The following is a 22,208-nucleotide window of genomic DNA, read 5'->3' as shown; positions in this document are numbered from 1 at the left end:
ATGCGTGACGTCACCACATTAGTCCAATGCTAGTTATGGCTTTTCCCCCTCCGTTTACTTGCTAGTCCAATGCTAGACCCTTAGATTGTTTATGCGTTAGATTCATCTTTGTGTGATATTCATTACATTTTCATGCATATTTTCATTTTTAGGATCATTTCTCATTTGCATGATATTCTCTATTATTTTACCCCTATCCTCTATATGTGTTAATTATAACATTTAGAATTGCATCTCATTTAAGAAATTGTATAATAAGTTAGTTCATTTGCTTGTTCATATTAGGAGAATTATTTTTGAACATGGAAATGGGTGATTATAACTTTTTAGTTTAAATACACATTAATCACTGTATAAGAAAGTTATGTCATGAGTTTTTGTCTCCCGTACCCATTATGTTGCATTCCTATTCTTTGGCCACTTATATCTAGATACATAATTTAAGTTTCTTTTCTTTTCTTTGAATTTCATTCATGCATGCTTTTGATCCCTTCAAGGAATTATTTTGGCTTTCGCAATCAATGTGATTGGTATCAATTAAACCCTTGAATGGACATTTTGTTCCTCTCGATATTTTATAAATTTAGATTTGCATCCATATAGAAAACATCCAAATGTGATAAAATTAAGGGTTAGATTAGGAAAATTTTGACTAAATCTAGCAACTAGTTTAGACTAGATTGAAAGGGTGCCTTAGGTTTGAGTTAATTGAACATTTGTCTTCCCTTTTTTTAACTGTGACTCCCGAACTCATTTTATCTTGTTTTTCAAAAATCTGGAGTTGTCGAAAAGGGTTTTATTTTATTTTATTTATTTTTGCCAAAAAAAAAACACTTTTGGGTGACTTGGTACACCCAAATTCAATACCAAGTGGCGATTCCTCTTTTTTTCTTAAAAACTCTTTTAGACTAAATTTTGGATCCAAATTATCGCATTTTTAAAGTCTCGTTCTAGGTCCTTTTTCACTTATTTTTAAATAAATCACATCTTTTATAAATACTTATTTTCATCGCAAAAAATGGGGCGTGACAGAAATCACTTGAAATCATCAACAATCATGCAAATATATTCTCACTTTATTTCAATTGATGATTGAATAATTAAAACTTACAAAACATGTGAATCAAAACCTACAAAACATCCCTAGAAATGCACTTTTCTTATTGAAACCACTAAATGTACATTTTAGTAGAAACTTAGTTATTTAACTCTTAAAATAACTGAAACACATCAAAAACTAAATAATAAAACACACTAAAACTATGAAAAATAAAAGAAAAAACTTATCAAGAATCATATTACCACAAACTTGTTACATAGTAAATAAGTACGGCAGAATTAATGCCGTGTCTGATTGGATTAATTCTATGATGGCTTTACTTTTTTGACTGTCAGACTTGCGAGAACTCAAAATATGGCCATAAAATAAATATGGGATAATTTAAGAAACCTCTCTCCTAAAATTTCTCATAATATCACTTAATGTTTTTGATATTTTTAAAATCTGTTTGCGATGCTGTACCTTATTTACAATCAAATCTATACCTCTGATACATGGTTGATGACTTGTACCCAATTATGGAACTTGTGAAATGTGTAGATTTAGGTTTGAAAGGTGTTGTAGCATTTATCATAACTATTTCGCAAATACACAGGAGGAAATTCCAAAATCTTCCACGCATTACTCAACTTATAATTTTTTGATACACAAGGGCAAGTAGAGGGAGTGGAAACACAAGCAAGGGGCATTTTATCTCCCGACTCGCCATTGATATTATTCAACTTGTATTTTACAACAAAAGTAGTATAAAAACCTGCATTATCATGCTTAAAGACTGGACTAGACAAAGCAGAAAAACACACTTCACAAGCCACAACTCAAACTGCGCCAATTCCTTGAAAACATAAAACTTGAACCACAGTCTACCTCAAACCGATATGGAGTCAATGAACATAGCCTTCACGTAGCCTTCAAGGTAAGACGGACAAGTAAATTTATCTTCACGTTGGTCGTAAACAACTTCGCATATTCGTGCCAGATTGAGCATCACTTTGAAAATTTCTCTTGGAATGGTAGTAGGCCTTAAGCATTCTTCATTCATTACCTTCCAAGCATCCTCACACATCTCTTCAAACTTCTTCATTGCCTCTTCCTCTGACACATTATAGTCTTTCATGTAGCATTCAATGGCTGTGCCACTGCCCCTTTCTTTCTCGAACTTCAATTGCGAAGAGTTTAAATAGATTAAACCTTTAATTAAATTGTACCCAAAGTTTTTTTATTAACAAAATGAACTGTATGCTATATATTTCACTAGATTCACGAAAGACATGCGAGTTGGCATGCATGTTCTGCGCAAAGGTTTGCACAGGAAGTTAACAAGACTTAAAAACAAGTGTAATCATGACACAATACTAGGTCTACTGCGGGAACAGATAGAAATCGGGGTACCTGTGCACATTCCGTTATAATGTTAGCACAAAACTAACATTAACTGTTTACCCCCCCGCCCCTCTTCTTCCCCCCGCCAAAAAAAAGCCGTACCCCAAAAAACGAAAGAAAAAGAAAAAGAAAAGAAGATAGAAACTATAAATTCAAACCTTATGACTGGCGACATCATTAATCAATCTGGCATGTTACGTAAAAGCAACAAAAAGTTTAGGATTAGTTGACATCCAATTGATAACATCCTCCGAGGCACTATCCATGCCAAGAAAAGCTGCTGCTGCCAGCAGATAGTATGTGCTTGTGATCAGACTATTGCTCAAGTAATCAGCAAAAGGTGGCAATTCGTTTGTAAGAAACCACTTTGACTGAGTGAAGCTTGTCCTCGTATAGTTTTCCCACTGACAAAAACAAATGAATGAATGGAAATATTTAACTAGAAATACTGAATCAACATAATAAAATTTGCAATGGAAATTAAAATAATGAAATTTTATTATGGGTTGACACGCATCAAAAATTTAAAGCGTCTTAATATAGCCTTCATCAGATATCAATGCATTAAACTTTGGTGTAATTTATTTGATTATAAAGTCCCACCAATAGGTTTACTTGTAAAACTACGAAGTTAAAAAAAAAAAACAAAGAAAAGGTTTCTCAGTAAAACTTTACTCTGTTTATTTCGGCCCAGCAAGTAGCAACCGATATGACAGTAGATATATTAACATAGTCAATCAAATTAGGAACATGGTACCATACTTCTTGAATATACTTGTTGAATGCATAGGTTCTTCGCTCTTTAGCTAAAATTTCCTCAAGCTCTTTATTGAGGCTCAGAAGTGTCATGTAGGTTGTCTTCAAGCATTCTGGGAGTTGATCGATTCCATTGCCATCCCACCTGCCAGCAGAAGCAAAATTTCCAATATAATGAAAATTAGCATGCAGTGTCGACCAAGCGAAATTGAACCCTGTTTTCACTGGTGTTTTAAATTTAAAAAAATACCAATATCCCAATGAGTAAAAGAAAATCAATATGAACTATTTTGCATCAAAATGACCGTTCGACAATGTCTGATGTACTTATCTAGACAAATATATTTTTTAATTGAAAGATTTATCTAATCAATAAATTTTTATATTTAATTTGTAACGCCTAAATTCTTTTACCTATAAGTAGAGTTCACAAGAGTTCGAAATCCTTATATCCTATGAATGCATCTTTCTACTATATTCTTTATTACCACCAAAAACAAGTGTTGGGAAAGACTAAGCTTATTTAATACGTGACAAAGAAGGGTGTTGTGTAAGGTATCGATCTAGCTCTCAGTAATATAGATAGGAGTTGGTGACAATGAGAAAATATTGAACTAGCTACTAGACTCCACAGCTTTTGGTAGAGTGACTTAATTTGCACCTCAATTCATGCCAAATTAATTGAATGGTACTAAATATTACAATATTGAGATAAGAATTTTATTCATTATTTGTAATTGAACAGAAGCGAAGAGTTGTTTTTTTCAATTTGCTGGCCCATAATTAAACTGCCAATTAAGTGATCATTTTTCTTTTTGAGTTTTCAGTCTAAACATTCTGTTTAACAGTCTTTAACCGGACAAGCAAGCATAACAAGTTTGAGCACGACCCATAAGCAATAAGACAACCTTTGTATCATCAAGAAAAAGAAAATCTTAAGCATACCTGTCAACAGCGTCCGTGAAAATTTTAAGTTCTTCAAGAGTGCCGTAAGCATCATAGGCATCATCAACTATTGCAACAAACACTGCTATTTTTGCAAACATCTGTCGAGCAAAAGAGTACTTAGGTTCATAAAAGGTTCCAACCGCCCAAAAGTAGCATTCGACAAATCTTTCCCTTGCATATGGAATTTTTGATCTCATGTCCAATTTCTTCCCCCATCTATATCGTCAAGAATAAGAAGCAATAATTGTACAACCATTAAAGAATCTGTCTAGCACAAATATATAAATGTAGAAAAACATTTGACGTAATACTTGAGAAAAAAATTAAAAAACGAATGATAGTTAAATTGACTAACTCTTTTGGTGGTTTGTCTTTAATAAAACTTCGATAATTAGATGCCAGCTTGGGCGACATAAACCGAGAAAGGAATTAGTAATTTAAAATTCTCATTTTACCAGCCGATTTAGCAATGAAAACAAAACCCTGCTTTTTTGGATATTGTTGCTACTATATAGTCTTAGACTTAGACATTACGAGAGTTGGTGTCTCAATGGGAGTACCTTATTATCTCACAAAGGTCTTGTTTATATAGCATCTGTAACAAGTGGTAATCCAGTTTGGCAAGCCTTAGCAGTAATTTGTTATTAGATTCATCTTCCTCGTATATGGAGATGTAACAATAGGCCTCATATCTTGAAATGCCCTTATGCAGTGGCTTCTCAAGGGCATGTGTTACTTGTTTTGCAAGAGTAGAAACCACATAGGAAAGTCCCCGTTTCAGATGAGTGGTTGTGAACGCAAGGGCTTCATCTAAAATCTTATCTCCATGTGTCCTCACATGAGCAGCTTCATATAGACTTAGTAGACCTTTCATGTCACTGCATAAGGATTCCTGGAACTTACCATTTCCATCAATGAATTGGTCGAAGATGTCTGTTTGACAAAATATTTAGGCAATCAGAGTATGTTAGAAAAATTACTATTTAATGACTTAATATAGATTACTTTGCACTTTGTCACTGATTTTCTTTTTTCTTTGTCCCTCACAGAATTTAGTAAGAAACTCACATACCACAAGAAATATTATAACCATGTTGTCTGAAGAGTCGAAATTGAAGTCCTACAGCAGATAAATCATATTCTTGATGCTCTCCCAAGTTGGTGCACAGATTGAAAAACTGTTGAAGTTGGTTTTCAATCTCATCCTCAAAGTGATGCAAGATACCAAGTCTTTCTATTTGATTTATAAAATTGAGTTTCTCCATCATGGTTTTGCTGGTTGCCAAAAGCATGCTCATCACTTCTGCCTTTAACATTTCAATCTCTTTGGCACACAAATCATATCCCTGAAAGCACCGCGCAAATCTTTCTTCAATGAGATTTTTATTTAGTTTCTTTAATATTTCATTGAGAACCTGAATTATTAGAGCTTCAGCAAGTTAAAAAAAAAACAGCCCATACTCAAGATTCAATAAAAATAATAACATATCGATTCCCCTATACATTAATGAAATTGATAACAAGGAAAAAAATGTCGGGGATATATACTACATGAAGTATTGGTAAGACCAAAGGAAATAGCGAAATCAAATGAGAATGGCAAACAGAAGTTCCACTTCGTTCTGTCATATAGGAAACCAATTGGGTTCCCAGTCAGGAAAGGAATTTATATTCTACGAACAAAAACATGAGGTGAATCGTGAACTTATGGCACGTAGTTGAAAAGGAGATCTAACCTGCTCATCGAGAGTAAATGAAGAGATAGAATCGGCCCAAATGTTTTCAGGGAAATCTGCTAATTGACGGACTATCTCATGCTGATTGTTTGAAAGGACGACAGTTTCACTCGAGGTCGAGGCCATGTTGTTGGGGTAAGTTGAGGAGAAGTGAGCTTAATCAAGTGTTGTTTACTATGGCTACTTTGGTGATCAGCCGGAGGACTTGAAGGACGTATTTATAGATCCAACAACCCAAGTAGTTGTTGGAGGCCATGCAAGTTAGTTGCACCATCAGTTGTATTTACAAACAATAAAAAGGTTCCAAAATGTCAAGAATGTCTTGATCTAGTGATTAAATTTGAAATCACAAGAATTAGAGAGGTCTGAAATTCAAATCCCCTTCCATCCCTCATTTCTTAAATCCCACCTTTGCCTTACTAAAAAAAGAATAATTATTGAAAGGCGCTAATTTCAGAAATCTCCCTTGAGGTTTTTAACACTTTCATTTAGCTCCTTCGAGGTTAGGGTTGCAAAGGAATTGAGTTGTTTGCAAGTAGTTCAAGTCTGAGCTCAATTGGAGCTCGGTCAACATCGAGCTCGAGTTGACCGAACTCGAGTTCGAATTCGATCTAAAAAATATTCAATTCATTAGTTCGCGAGTTGGCTTGATTATATATATATACCTAATATTAATTTTTTGTTAAGAAAAATTATTATTTTATTTCTTTTTTTTTAAAATAAAAATATTTATTTTTTATTTTTTAAATCTTGAATTCAACCTCTACATTTTGAGCTCGTCGAGTTCGAACTCGAGTTTGAACTTTATAAAATTAAATTGAGACTTAACTCGATTAGACCAAAGGTCGAGTCGAGTCGAGTCGACTCGTTTGCACTCCTAGTGTCATTTTAAATGACAAGGGAAGTATGTGTAATTTTAAAAATCTCGAGTTTTAAAATTGCACATACCTCCCTTGTCATTTAAAATGACAATACTATTCTTAAATATTTTAATGAAATTCCCTTGTTTGGTATGCTTATATTTAGAATGATTTTTAATATCATTTTTCATTATTTTTTTTCTTATTCCTTTTATTTTAATTTTTTTTGCCAATAAAACTGTAGAACCACCATTTTTGCCAATTTATTTTAATCAAGTGTAGTTAAAATTATTAAAAAACTTATAGAAAAAAATTAGGCAAAAAACTTACCTTCCAAACGGACGGAATATTTACACTCTAAACTAGTTACACTCTATTTGTCTAGACTATTCATACTTTACAAGGGATGTAGATAGAAAAAAGTGCATAGACGCATCATCAGGACCCCACATGTAGAATACGTTCAATACAAAAGGTCTCCATAAATGGAAGCCGGAATGGGGGTCTCCGATAATGACAACTTTCCCGGAACTGGATAAGAATATGATTTGTTAAATGTTCCCGGCAGCCAACCATACTTTATTAGTTTATTATATACTATCTTTTTAGAGATTGACCGTAGTACATTGGACCGCCCATAAATAAATCGACTTGGATATGCACACATTTTAACGTCAAAATGAGTGATCTAATTAAACACTTCAATTAGTGGATATTAAGTGGGTATGTTTGAATCACTGATTTCTACTCTTTTTTTTTTACAAGAGAACTCGCAGCCATTACTTGAAAGTGCGCACTAGATAACCTCCCTTCTGTGCAATAGTCCGTTAACTACACGGAGAGGTAAAAAATGATGAGGAGAAACATCTCGAGAGAATTCACCAAAGAACCCAATATGTAAGTCAAGAATTCAACTCTGATCCAAAAGTTTAGACCATTAGGTTTCGGACCCTTACTTATATATTAACTACTCTTTCTCTATCTTTCGGACCAATGTGTGCCATAATCATTTATTCATGAATCTAACAAATCTCTCCCGTCATGAGTAACCCCTCACATTAAACCCAAATTTACAACCTCTTCTTTGAATCTACTTTAATACTCAATGCAATCTCACCTTATCATCTAAGGTTATCTCTTCTTCCAAACATAGACTCACTCTTTTTTAACATCCAAACTACATTCTAGACTCCTGCCTACCTTTGACTCCTTGTTCTAAGGACCAACTGGTCCCGCTACCAAACCCATGGTGCACCTAGTCCAATACTAGTCAAACTCCTTATCACTTTTGGCACTTCGATCCACCATCAAGAAGAGAATTTTCACCGGTCCAATTCCTAGAAGAATCTACTTGCCCATGAGTAGTTCAGTCTCGCAACATGAATCTCTAATATCAATTTGATAGGGAAAAACACTTCGAGAGAGTCCACCAAAGAGCCCAATATGTAAGTCAGGAACCCAATTCTGACCAAAAAACTTAAACCGTTATGACTCGGACCCTTACTTACATATTAACCACCACTCCTTCTCTATCTCTCGGATTAATGTGGGACATAATTCTTTACTCATGAACCTAACAAAAAGTACTAGGCAAGTGGATTCAAAATTAACAATAGATTCATAATTAATTATTAAAAGGTGCTAAGTGGATTCCAAAATTTGCAAGGCATATTTATTGTTCTACTCTTTTTCCTTAGTTTTTTCATTATCTTTTTTTTTTCTTTATACATCTTCTTCCCTCCCTTCCAATAAATCTACCAAACTCTTAAATTTTGTGTTAACTAACTTCTTATAGCAATACCTAAACTATGTTCAAGTACTTGTAAAGTTGACACCAGTTGACACTTGCCAAAATCACTATTTTTGGTATTTTGTGCAATTTTTTCTTTTTTATTTTTTCATTTTGTTTGGGTAAAAATATTTATTTAATAAGTTTTTATGTTTCTTTTTTCATCACAATGATATATTATTTTTCTTGCTAAATAGAACATTGAAGAAAAAATTAAGTAAAAAAATAAATGGGTCATGAATAGTTAATAAAGCTATTCTTGCCCATCTAAGACTATCCCCATTAAATGAGTATATATGAGCCAATTAATTTATACTCTTCACCCAATTATGAGTTATTCAAACCTACTTACTCACGCTTATGTGTATGTTGTTTCTTAATTTGAGCTAAGTTGAATTTGAGAAGCACCTCTACAAACCAAAACAAAATGGATGGTGGAACATCTATATCAGAATAACATGCCAAAGTCTATTTCAGCATCTCTAATTAACAAGCTGAAAAGTTCACAAAACCCAACTAGCAAGTCTAAAGCCAATTCTTAGTTGTGTTTTGTCATAGCTGATACGAACCCACCTAGAAGGGCTGAAATCGTATCCCACAAAACCCCGAATCTAGATGAAAAATCAAGTTGGAGTTCCAGAAACTCTTAACCCTTCTAACCCACGAAGTTGCGAATCTTGAATTTAATTTTAACCCGCAAATTAACAAGATAGTGATCCAAGGTTGTTGGTAAAAGATGCCACAACTAATTGTGATTTATTGGTTGATAAGTCGATGAACACTCAAGAACAATTCTCAAATATTCAATTGTAGATCTCTTAGACAAGAGAGTTACAAAACACAAGAGTTTTGGATGGAAAATTTCGTTATTATTCCTCCCCAAAATAACGCGACTTAAGGCTATATTTATAGCCTTTTACAAGATACAAGAACCCTACTCAAAATTGGAAACAAATTATAACTTTCCTAAAACCCTAATTCGGACTTAGCCCTGGTCAACATGACCTGGCTTTATTTCTACATTAAACAACTTAATTAACTCCTAAGTCCTATCTAATTCTAATTAACCAACAATTATTGCTGGAAATAATTAAAGCAAATGACTGGAACTTTTTCCAAACAAACAACACCAAAGAGTTAATAACTAAGTGGTAAATAAACCAAATTTCAAGAAGGGTCGACTGGAATTTTGGACTTGAATTAATCAACCACTGTAATGACTTGAATCTGAATCATGGATCCTATGTTCGCATCAATAGCCAATTTATCTCAAGGCAAGGCAATATTCTGTACTTCATCTCCTATAGCTGCTAACATGCTGGCTGCAGTAATTGATTTGAATCTAAATACAACTTCATTTCGAGCATGCCAGATCTTATATATAGGTAGTTTTTGCAAACACTAGTTCTCTTAAAACGATCAGGAATGGAATGAGTTTTCCAGCAATGAGCCATCCCTTCCAATTCCTCATTGATGAGCGTGGGATATACATATATCAATTAGCTCATCCATAATCAAGTTTTACATTTATAAAATCCTAAATACTCCACACGCGATTTTTCGTAAATATACGAGTCGTTTATTGTGCATAGGGGTATTAGGTATCGATCCCACAGGAAAGATTTTCAATTACCGGTGGTTTTCAAATTCCTTTATTATTTAGACTATCACAAGTACAAGGAATTAAATCTACACTATAAAAGTAACAAAAATACAATAGAAAGCTTCTAGAGGTATGGAATTCCTTACTACTCTTGCAAGTGACATTACCGGTTAAGTGAATGCTATTATCTTGGTTAATTATGGTGTAATTTCCTAATGTATGTGAAACCAACTCTCGTAGTGAATCAACTATACTTGTAATTAAGCCATACTTACTCTCGCGGTTATGAAATTAACTACAAGATCATTTCTTCTTTGAAATTACATGAAACAAGTCACTAAAATCACAAAGGTGCACCTCTACTCTCGTGAGTGTACTCCCTAGATTTATCACTTCCTTGAACTAGTGTTAAATTCTAATTCTCATTGCAAACTTAACACCTTAACATTATCACAATTAATGGCCAGTTAATCATGATCAGAAAAGCAAAAGTGATAAATAACTTATTCAAAATAATATCATCAAATAACCAAATAAACATCACTAACAAGTTATAGAAAGTTCATCCATAACTTTAGACATAAACTTTAACTAAACATAAAGAAAAGCAAATTCAAACTTGTATTATAGCTAAACATGAAATCAAATACAAAAGAGAAAGTGATAGGAGAGAAGTCACCCTTGTCACATGAGTTTCAAACTCTCCATCTTTACTCTTCAAATCTTCATCCAAATCTATCTACAAAGACAAGAAGAATAAATTACACTAACTATACTAATCTACTCAAACTAATGAACTAAGGAAATTCTAGTGAAGACTACATTTTGTGGAGTTTCTCTAGCCTTCTAAAGTTATGAAAATGTCCTCCATGGCTGTATTTATAGAAGATTCAAGAGCCAAATGAATTGTTTCTAGTTGTCATTTTTTACTCTTGAAATTCTCAAAGATTACTTCTCAAAGTTTCTATGCTCATCTGATCATTTCCAACTCGAATCTTTGCAGAAAAAGTAGTCAAAAAGGTTGTGTGAATAGAGCACAAGTTATATAGCAAGTTGCAGCTGAAATTCACTAAAACTTGGGTAGAAAACATGGTCTATGCCCACGTTTTGACCCCTCATTTTATTCTTTTTGCAGGTTTACACTTTCTGGGTAGAATTCATCCTTGCTCTGTTTTTTATCATATTTCAACTGATATTTTCTTGTTGTTAGAGGCTAAACAACTCTTGTGTAAAACATGAAAGTTGTAGCCCTTTGAGTTTTCCAATGCATCAAGAATTATCTAATTTGGAGCTCTGTGGACCAAGAAATGATCAAAATACCCTTGCATCGTCAAAACCTTGTTTCAGCTTTCGACCATGAACATGCACTTTAGTATTTCGACTTTTTGACAATGAAAAAAATTGAACTGGACTTTGACGTCTTCATTTCAAATGTAGATCTATCTCTTAACTTCAAAATGCTCCAAGAATCACCTCAATCCAATCCTTAAACTCAAGATATAGCCAAAATACCACAAGGTGTCAAAACTGTCTAATTTGCAATTTATCCTTTGAGTATTTTGCACTTCATGTCTTCTTTAAATCACTTCAAATCATCAATAATCATCCAATTATCTTCTTAATTCACTCCAATTGATGATTGAATCATTAAACCTACAAAAACAAAAAGTTTTCAGGATTAAAATCCATAAAAATGCAAGTTTTACCATTTAAATCACAAAATGCATATTTTCACTAGAAACTTAGTTCATAAGCTATAAAAGTAAATAAAACACACCAAAACTAACTAATAAAACACACATAAAACATGTAAAATATGCACTTATCAAACTCACCCATATTTGAACCATTGCTTGTCCTCAAACAATTAAAAATACAAACCAACAATGATCCAAAATTTTGCAAATAAATATATGTGCACAATTCAACTTCATTTCTCAAAATAAGGTAAATAACCATTATACAATTAGTCAACTAAACTGAAGTACTCATAATATCAAGTAAAGAAGAGTCAATTATACCATAATTTTAACTAGTTCAACTCAATTTCTCATCCTTACCCAATTTTACAAGCAAGTAAGTCATATGGTCGATAAAATGATTCCTAAACCCATGATCATCTTCTTATTCAAACTTAAAGAGGGATTTATTCATATAACATAACTAAATATTACTCAAGTTGTGAAAGTGCCTTTTGACGTGAATATCGATTTTTTTAAATGAAAATCGCTGGTTACTTAACACTTCACATACTCGAGTTGCCTTGTATACTCTTAATTCAAGTACCGTTTTATGCAAACGTCAACATTTTTAAATGAAAACTCCCGATTACTAAGTACAAGAACCATTGGGGTAGAACAACATTTATTCTCTTTTTTCTTCTTTTTTTGTCTTTTCCTACTTTTTTCTTCAAAGCAAAGATAATAACATTCCCTCAAAAGAATAATCATGAGAAGAGTGTTACACTTATTGACCATAGTAATCACTTAACTATATAAAATCAAGTAAAGTGAATAAACTTCATTGAATTTATAAAATTTAGACATAATTTTCTCCACCTTACAAGATATATTTTGCTATAAATGTACAAATTATAATCACATAATAGTCATTTCCAAGTTAAATGAGAAAAGAAGTTTCAAATCACATATACTTATCTCAAAAGTAGAAAAAATTTGAGTTACTAATGGTATGGAACATGTTGCCCTTTGGATGAAATTGAAAAAATATGAAACTTTTTGGGGCAATTTTATAATTTTGGACAAGATTTGAAACTTTTTGGGGCAATTTTATAATTTTGGACAAAATTTTGAAAAAATGTTGACAGAGTTTTCCCTTAAAAATGGACAAAACTCCCTGCCAACAAATTCAAGATTGACAACATTTAAGTGTAATTTATATTCCATCATCGAGTTCAAGTCAATATAAGCACAAATACCATAAGTATCACATATTTCCTCCCACACACTTAAAATACGCATTGTACTCAATGTGTAGGGAAAGAAAAATAACAAAAGATAGAAAGAAATACTCCCCATTGCAATGGCTAAGATCCAAATCAACCATGATTCACGAACCTTCGCCAAAAGACACAAACATCTACTAACACTATCTAAAGATCAAATGTAAAAGAAAAATAAACGTCATCTACATAAGAAAAAAAAAAGAAAACTAAAGAACATAAAAGCAAAGCAAAATAGCAGCTCAAGGTGCTAGCCCAGTGCCTTCCTTACTAGCGGATCCTTGACCATCACCACTATCTCCAAGAGTAGGGTGAGGCTGAGGAGTGATGCCTAAATAATCCTCCATTCGACGCATCCTAACATCATAGAAATCTAGGCGAGCATCGATTCTATCAAGTCGTTTAATGACTTGAGTCTGATGGCAGTCTAGAATATCGAAGGGTAACTGCCTGTTGGAATGCTGTGAAGGTTGAGGAGGTGGCGGTAGCAATAGGGCGGAAGTAGAAGGCCTGACAGAAGTAGATGGCCCAGCGGATGTCGATGGACCGGTAGAAGTAGAGGGACCGGCTTCGCCTTACTCAGTGTGAGCAGCTTGTTTTGATCTATCTCTCTCTGGATGAGGTAAATTGTTCGTCGGATTACCCATGCCAATAAGAGTAGCAACATTTCACTCATCCATAGGTTGCACCAGAGTTTGCGGAATACCCTCCAAATTGACGCATTCCCTTTCGAAAGTTAAGGATAGGAGACGTGAAAATCCTAATCGATAGGAAGTCACACTCCTTCGGACAGCCATCCTTATGTTGCTAATGATTATATTCGGAAGTGGAATGCGAGCATAAGGAGTCTTCCGGTTGTGGAACATGTGATCCAAGAAGTATATATCACTATGTCGAATCTCTCCTTATCCACTCTTCTTGAGAATCACATTGTGTGCCATGACATAAATAATGAAGCGGTGTCGATAGTTGAACACCCGTGCAAGTATGGCCTCTTTTCTCGATGAACGAAATGGTTGGTATTGTAGATCAAACCTTGTCATGGCATGTGAAGGATCCTAATGCTTGTTGGGTGAAGTAAATCCCTTCTTCAAATCAATGACCGGTCCTTGATTATTGTACTCCAGAATTCGATCAATTGTGACTCTAGTGATGGTTAATCGCCTCCCTCGAACAAAGGAGTTAATCTCTACACCACTATGGCCCTTTTGGTTGTCAATATTGGTATAGAATTCTTGGACCAAATCAGGGTATATGTGGTGAGGGAGAGTAAAAATAGGCGCCCATCCCATAACTCAAAAGCCTCCGTAACGATATCAATGTCCGGAGTTATGAGCATCTCGTAGATAAATTTCATATGCTCATGCTCCTCGAACCAATCTTGATTATCCTTGAAAGTGAATAGCTCAACATCATAATTCGGAGGAAGTGGTCGCCTAGATGAGTTTCTTCGTGATCTCCTTTGTTGGGGCATCGAAGATGGTGTCCTCTCGACATCTTCTTCACTAGAAGATTCGCGAATAATAATTCATCCTCTTCTTACCATCATGTCTAAAAAAAATCGTTAAGTTTCTCATACACCTATCTAGAGTATAGTACATACTCACATTATTTATAAATGAATATTTCACATTGATTTCATTTGATAAAATGCAAGTTTCTGTTGTGTTTTTAGGGATTGATAGCCATGTTTAACCCTTTTTAATGCAAAATTTCTTCAAGTGTTATTTAGTAAATTAAATGTGCAAAATGAGTGGATTAATGCATAAATATGTGATACTTTGTAGGTAATTGGTGCATGAAACACTCTCTCTAGTTAAAGAAGATGCAATGCACTTCATGGAGAATAACTTGTACGTGGAACAAGAAGAGAAAATTGCGCGAAAACGGAAGAGGATTGAAGCTGGAAACAGGAGAGATAGATCGGAGCTCGAATCTATTCCCAAAGGCCACACATCTGAGCCCTCGTCTATGATTCTGGAGAAGTGGATCCAAGAGCAGAGGATCCAAGCTCGGATCCATATGGAATAGGCCTCGGATCTTGCTGTAAGAAAAGTGAAGGAAAATGGAAATTGGATCCGAGCTTGGATCTGTGTGGAAGCCCTTGAATTTAAGGCTTCGGATCTTTTTCTTTCCTCTGCAATTTGCAGAACAACTTGTGTACATTTTACACTTACTTTTTGACTCTTGTTTCACAATAATTTTCGGTTGGAAGCTGGCAAAACAGCTTGTACACTTGAAGAAGGAATATTGGAAATTCCAATGAAAGGCATTTTTGGAACAAGAAATAAAGAAACAAATAGAAAAGCACATTATTGAAGAGAGAGAAAGAGGGTGAAAAAGATAGAGAAGAGAAGATATAGAATTTTTTTTTTCTTTTCTCTCTAACTTAGCTTAGATATAGTTTTCATTTCTATTGAAGAACTTGAAGAACTCTTGATGTATTAAAGGATTTTTTATGCAAATGAGGATGATGGAGCTTGAAGATCATGTTTCTTCATTTGAATGAGTATTTTTTCTTCTTTATTCTCTTTATTTGTCTCACTAATACTTTGTTACATTTGAGATATGAGCTTTATTGTTAAATCTATCATGTTTAGCTAAATCTTCTTGTTCTAGAGATAGATGAAACTATTTGTGCCTTGATTATGGTTGAGTAGAGTTGATTATTGCTCTATCTTGTACTTGCTAGTTCATTTGTTCATGCTTTAACACTTGTGAATGTTTAGTCACCATTTACAAGTCATTTTAGTTGTTGTTAATCAATGAAAATAGTTGGCAATAATGAAAAATGAATGAATGGAATCTGAGTAGACACACGAAGTAGTGGTGCACTTAGGTGGATGTTTATGACATTTCTAGTGCTAGATCTAGTTTATACCTAAGATTTCACCATGAAAGTAGGGAAATCCTAGTGTAGACTAAGTTCAATTCATTAGCGAAAGCAAATTCCGATGGTTTGAGTGAAATGCATCCTTAGCAAGACAAGAGTATGAATGATAGTTAGCTAATTCATCCATGATTAGGTACTTTTAGTGGATTCTATACCCTAGAACATTAGTGTTCAGTTGAGTTACTTCAAGTTATTAATTTGCATTGCATTACTTTAGCATTTAGTTGATTAAACTAATTAAAATTTTTGATAAGTTTAGATAATAGAGTAAACAAAAAGTCTTAGTAATTCATAGCTGATTTTTTCATGGGATCGATCCTAATTTCGTTATATACTACAATTCACGGCCCGTGCACTTGCGGTTAACGAGGGATTTAGGTTAAAATTTAGAGCGCAGTTATAGTCCTCGTCAATTATTCAAGAATTAAATCCTATTAAACACCTAATAGAATAATCTTTTCATTTATAGTAGCCGTAAGCATTTTATAGAATTATAATTCATGTATAAAAATTAAAATTGACACAAATAACCACAAATGCACATCTCCATATTATAAAGAATTAATTAAATGTTTAACAATATCCGATATTATAATATAAGAGGCATGACATTAAAATTGTCCAAAATTTGTCAAAAATTGTCAAAATCATCAATTTTTTTAAAATAGGCAACAAATATGTCCCAATTAATGAAATTAGCAATAATTAAATTTATAGCAATCATTAATTAGCAACAATAATCCACATTTAGCTATAAATATGATTAAGCAAAAAATTATCCCAAAAATCACAAAATTCATCAAAAGTACTCTCTATACACAATACACATGTTAAAACATTATCAACCAACAATTTTTTAATCATAATCATCCATCAAAAGGGCTCAATAACAATCCAAACTAATTTCCTCATGTTATCCAAATATAGCAAATTAAAAATTTAAACAACTAATAATCCATCAATTTGCTACATTTGAACATGTAAACATGTTTAATCAACCTTAATAAGCATAATGGAGGTCAAAGACATCAATAAATATCATAAAAAATTTGAAATTAGAAGATGTCAGAAAATTCAGGAAATTAAAAAATATCAACTTCTAAAATATGAAGATTTGACGAAAAAACTTACCTCAATCAAGTAGAAGGATGTTTAGTGATATTAATGATGCAAAAAATCCTATGAAACACCTTCTAATTGACCTCCAATTGTTTGGATAAAAGTTGAGAAACGCTAACCTTCAATCTTCTTAAAACCCATTTTGAGGTGTTTTTGTTGAATTTTAATCGGTCAAAATAGGTCTATGAAGGTTAAATGATGTTGAATTGATGTTTGTTTGCAAATAAAGGGAGTAAAAGAGTGAATTTGTGAAGAGTGTGTGTGCGTGTGTGTAGAAAAAGCAGCTAAAAGAAAGGAAGAAGAAGAAGAACGAATAGTTGCGTTTTCTTTGTTTAAAATAGGAAGGAGAAAACGCATAGAGGAAACACGGGAGGGGGGGTGCGCATTCTTTGGGTGCGTTTTTTGTTTGAACTTTGCAAAATCGAAAACACATGGACTGAAAACGCGACCTTTGTCGCGTTTTCATTTGCCTGCATTTTACGTTTTTTGATCCAATCTTAAAATACGGGGCAAAACGCGAGCAAGGTCGCATTTTTGCCCACGTTTTCTTCGAATTTTCTTGAAGAACAACTGAAACATGACATAAAATGTAGGGATGGACCGCGTTTTAATGGGTGCATTTTGCAATTCTGCACTTTTAATGCAGAAATTTCTACAATTTTCTCAAAATCGTGCACTTGATCCCAATTTTCCAAAATACATCATAGATCATTTCTTTGTCAAAATAAACAATTTATGCACATGTAAAATGATCTAAACATGCATTCTAAGCTTCTTTAATGCATCAAAAATTACAATTATTCAATTTGAGGTGTTGAGATCATTGATCAAATTTCACCTTTTCATTTCATTTGGTCACCTTTGCTTTTATTTTTCAATCCTACAAATGAAAAACAACAAAATAACTTAAACACATGATTTAAACATAAAATCAACATAAATTAACATAAATAACAAAAAACATTGGGTTGTCTCCCAACAAGCACTTTTATTTATAGTCATTGGTTCGACTATTTTGCCTCTTTTTTCAAGGAGGTTTTGATAATAAATAATCCCCTATTTTAGGTCGTGGTGGATCATTAAAAGGTGACTTAAGAAGAAAAGTCACATGTTCTAATGATGTGAGAGATGGAAGTGACTTACCTATCTCAAGTGTTTCATAGATTTTATTTTGACTGTGTATCATTTGAGTACTCACCAAAGGAGATGCCATGAGGGTTTATTGGGCAAAAATACCTTTAGAACCTATACTTTCAACACACTCCTCAAGAGGGGTGAAACATGAATCATTAATACTTATATCTTGAGATTCAAAATTAGTGCCAAAGCTATTATCATGTGAAATGGATATTCCTTCATTAAAAAACACATTAGATGTATCATTTTCATCAAAATGCAATTCATTTTCACATGCAACATTCCCATTATTCATGCTAAGGTCATTTTGCATATCATTAGAAGTAATAACTTCACACAATGCATGTAATTGTTCTTGTATTTTACCAAAGTAAGAAGTTAATTCAACTAACATTTCTTCAACCCTACCAAAACGATCGGAGGTTGCATTTGCTAGCTTTTCTATAGCTAATTTCCAAGATAATTTAGATTCATATTGGACACATTCGGATTGGTAATCATATAAACATGGAGAAGCATTATATGCACATTGATTATCCCAACCATAAGCATAAGAATTATCCCAACTAGGACCATATTGATCAAAATAAGGATTGTAATACCCAAATTCATCAACATAATCCACATTTTGTACTTGCTTACATATATGAGTAGTATGATAACCTCCACACAAGTCACAAATCACATGATAAGAATTAAAATCATTAACATTCCTCTTTTGTTCAATCTCATGCATAATGGTGTCCAATTGAACTTTTAACATTATAACATCAAGTTTAGCCTTTAAACTTCTTAAACCATCTTCAAACGACATACCTTCAGTAATTTCTTGGTTACCTCTATCCATGGAACTTTGCACGTGGTAACCATCCATTACGGATCTTCCATTTCTCATGCATTGTTCGCCCATATTTTCTACTCTCTTTGAGCCCCTAAACAAGCTTTCAAAGTAACTCAAAAATATGTTGAGTCAAGAAGAATAGATGATTCTAAACATAAAAAATATATATATAAACAAAGGCTCAAAAAGACACTGAATACAACAACAAGACACTGGACACAACAATAACAACAAAAAGTAAGTAAAATTGTCTAAATTAATAAAGTAATTCTTAGCACCGATATTGACAAATCTTCCCCAACAGTGGTGCCAAAAGCATGATGAGCGTGGGTTATACATATATCAATTAACTCATCCACAATCAAATTTTACATTTATAAAATCCTAAATACCCTATACATGATTTTTCGAAAGTATACGAGTCGTTTATTGAGCATAGGGGTATTAGGTGTCGATCCCACAGGAAAGATTTTCAATTATCGGTGGTTTTCAAATTTCTTTATTATTTAGACTATCACAAGTACAAGGAATTAAATCTATACTATAAAAGTAATAAAAATACAATAGAAAACTCCTAGAGTTATGAAATTCCTTACTACTCTTGCAAATGACATTACTGGTTAAATGAATGCTATTGTCTTGGCTAGTTATGGCGTAGTTTCCTAATGTATGTGAAACTTACTCTCGTAGTGAATCAACTATACTTGTAATTAAGTCATACCTACTCTCGTTGTCATGAAATTAACTATAAACTCATTTCTTCTATAAAATTACATGAAACAAGTCACTAAAGCCACAAAGGTGCATCTCTACTCTCGTGAGTATACTCCTTAGATTTATCACTTTCTTAAACTAGTGTTAAATTTCAATTCTCATTGCAAACTTACCACATTAAAATTATCACAATTAATGACCAGTTAATCATAGTGAGAAAAGCAAAAGTGATAAATAACTTGTTCAAAATAATATCACCAAATAATTAAATAAACATCACTAACAAGTTATAGAAAGTTCATCCATAACTCTAGGCATAAACTTTAACTAAACATGAAGAAAAATAAATCCAAACTTGTATTATGGCTAAACATGAAATCAAATACAAAAGCGAAAGTGATAGGAGAAAAATCACCCTTGTCACATGAGCTTCAAACTCTCCATCTTTGCTCTTCGAATCTTTATCCAAATCTAACTACAAATACAAGAAGGATAAACTATACTAACTATACTAATCTACTCTAACTAATGAATTAAGAAAATTCTAATGAATGCTACATTTTTTTAAAAGTTTCTCTAGGCTTCCAAAGTTGTGAACATGTCCTCCAAGGCTACTATTTACAGAAGATTTAAGAGTCAAATGAGTTGTTTCTAGTTGTCATTTTTTACTCTTGAAACTCTCAAAGATTGCTTCTCAAAGTTTCCATACTCATTTGATCATTTTCAGCCCGAATTTTTGCAGAAAAAGTGATCTAAAAGATTGTGTGAACGGAGCACAAGTTGCGTAGCAAGTTGCAGCCAAAATTCACTTAAACACGGGTAGAAAACGCGGTTTATGTCTGCGTTTTGACCCTCCGTTTTATTCTTTTTGCAGGTTTGCACTTTCTGGGTAGAATTCATTCTTGCTCTGTTTTTTATCCAATTTCAACTGATATTTTCTCGATATTAGAGATTGAACTGCTCCTGTGTGTAAAATAAAAAAGTTGTAGCCCTTTGAATTAGCTTTCAAAATGCATCAATAATCATCCAATTTGGAGCTCTGTAGACCAAGAAATGACCAAAATACCCTCAACTAGTTAGAATCTTGTTTCAGCTTTCGACCATGAACATGTACTTCTGTATTTCGACTTTTTGATAATGAAAACGACTAAACTAGACTTTAATGTTTTCATACCAAATGTAGATATATCTTTTATCTTCAAAATGGTATAAGAATCACCTCAATCTGATGTTTATAACTCAAGATATAGCCGAAATACCACAAGATGTCAAAGCTATCTAATTTGCAATTTATCCTTTGAGTACTTTGCACTTCATGTCTTCTTTAAATCACTTCAAATCATTAATAATCATCCAATTATCTTCTCAATTTACTCCAATTGATGATTAAATCATTAAATCTAAAAAAATAAAAAGTTTTCACCATTAAAATATTAGATTCATGAGTAAAGAATTATGTCTCACATTGGTCCAAGAGATAGAGAAAGAACAGTTAATATATAAGTAAAGGCTAAAGACCTAATAACTTAAGCTTTTTGATCAGAATTGGATTCCTGACTTACATATTGGACTCTTTGACAAACTCTCTCGAGGTGTTTTCTCCCTAACAAATTGGTATCAGAGCCAGGTTGTGAGACTGGACTACTCATGGGCAAGTGGATTTTTCTCAGAGTTGGATCGGTGAAAAATTCTCTTTTTGATGGTGGATCCAAGTGCCAAGGAGTTTGGTTGGTGTTGGATCAGGTGTGCCATGGGTTTGGCAGGGGGTTCGGTTGATATTAGACCAAGCGGTCAAAGGTTGGCAGGAATCCAGAATGCAATTTGGATGTTTGAAAAGAGTGGGTCCATATTTGGGAGAAGATATGACTTTGGTGATAAAGGTGGATTTGCATTGAGTATTAAAGTGAGTTCGAAAAACAGATTGTAAATTTAGAATTAATGTGGGGATTACTCATAAAGGGGCAGATTTGTTAGGTTTACTCATCTCCCCCTTCATAAGTAAATGGTTGTGTTCCACAGAGATGGAGAAAGAGCGGTTAATATGTAAGTAAGGACCCAAGATCTAATAGGTTAAATTTTTGTATCAGAATTGGGTTCCTCACTTCCATATTGGGCTCTTTGCTGAACTCTCTCAAGGTGTTTTCTTCCTAACAAATTGATACCACTTGTTAAGATCCAATCGTGGAATAAACAACTATTGAGATATCTAGTATACAATAATTTAATGATAAACAAGCTACAAGCATGAAAGATAGACGACACACAATATTTAACGTGATGCGATTCCACCATTGAACCTACATCCACAGAGAGAAACCCATTCTTTATTATGAGAGAAAAACCTTATACAAAAATACAACTTGAATCCAAATCCAACCCTTGTATACTATCTCTCATCTCCCAAAAA

The 22,208-nt window shown here is 33.3% G+C and overlaps 1 protein-coding gene across 1 annotated transcript; it reads right to left on the bottom strand.

Annotated features, from left to right (window-relative positions):
* Window positions 1-1,928: 1,928 nt before the first annotated feature.
* LOC113780596 (viridiflorene synthase-like) lies at window positions 1,929-6,009 on the bottom strand. Its single transcript, XM_027326381.1, has 7 exons — window positions 5,884-6,009; window positions 5,220-5,562; window positions 4,708-5,080; window positions 4,145-4,363; window positions 3,119-3,344; window positions 2,689-2,847; window positions 1,929-2,219 (listed from the first exon to the last, which is right to left on the bottom strand). Exons 1-7 carry the CDS (start codon window positions 6,007-6,009, stop codon window positions 1,929-1,931), a joined length of 1,737 nt encoding a protein of 578 aa, XP_027182182.1.
* Between the last annotated feature and the right edge of the window lie 16,199 nt (window positions 6,010-22,208).

Source organism: Coffea eugenioides, chromosome 8, assembly GCF_003713205.1.
Source record: "Coffea eugenioides isolate CCC68of chromosome 8, Ceug_1.0, whole genome shotgun sequence".
Lineage (NCBI taxonomy): Eukaryota > Viridiplantae > Streptophyta > Magnoliopsida > Gentianales > Rubiaceae > Coffea > Coffea eugenioides.
Note: the sequence above shows the minus strand (reverse complement) of the source record. Positions and strands in the feature narration are given on the sequence as shown.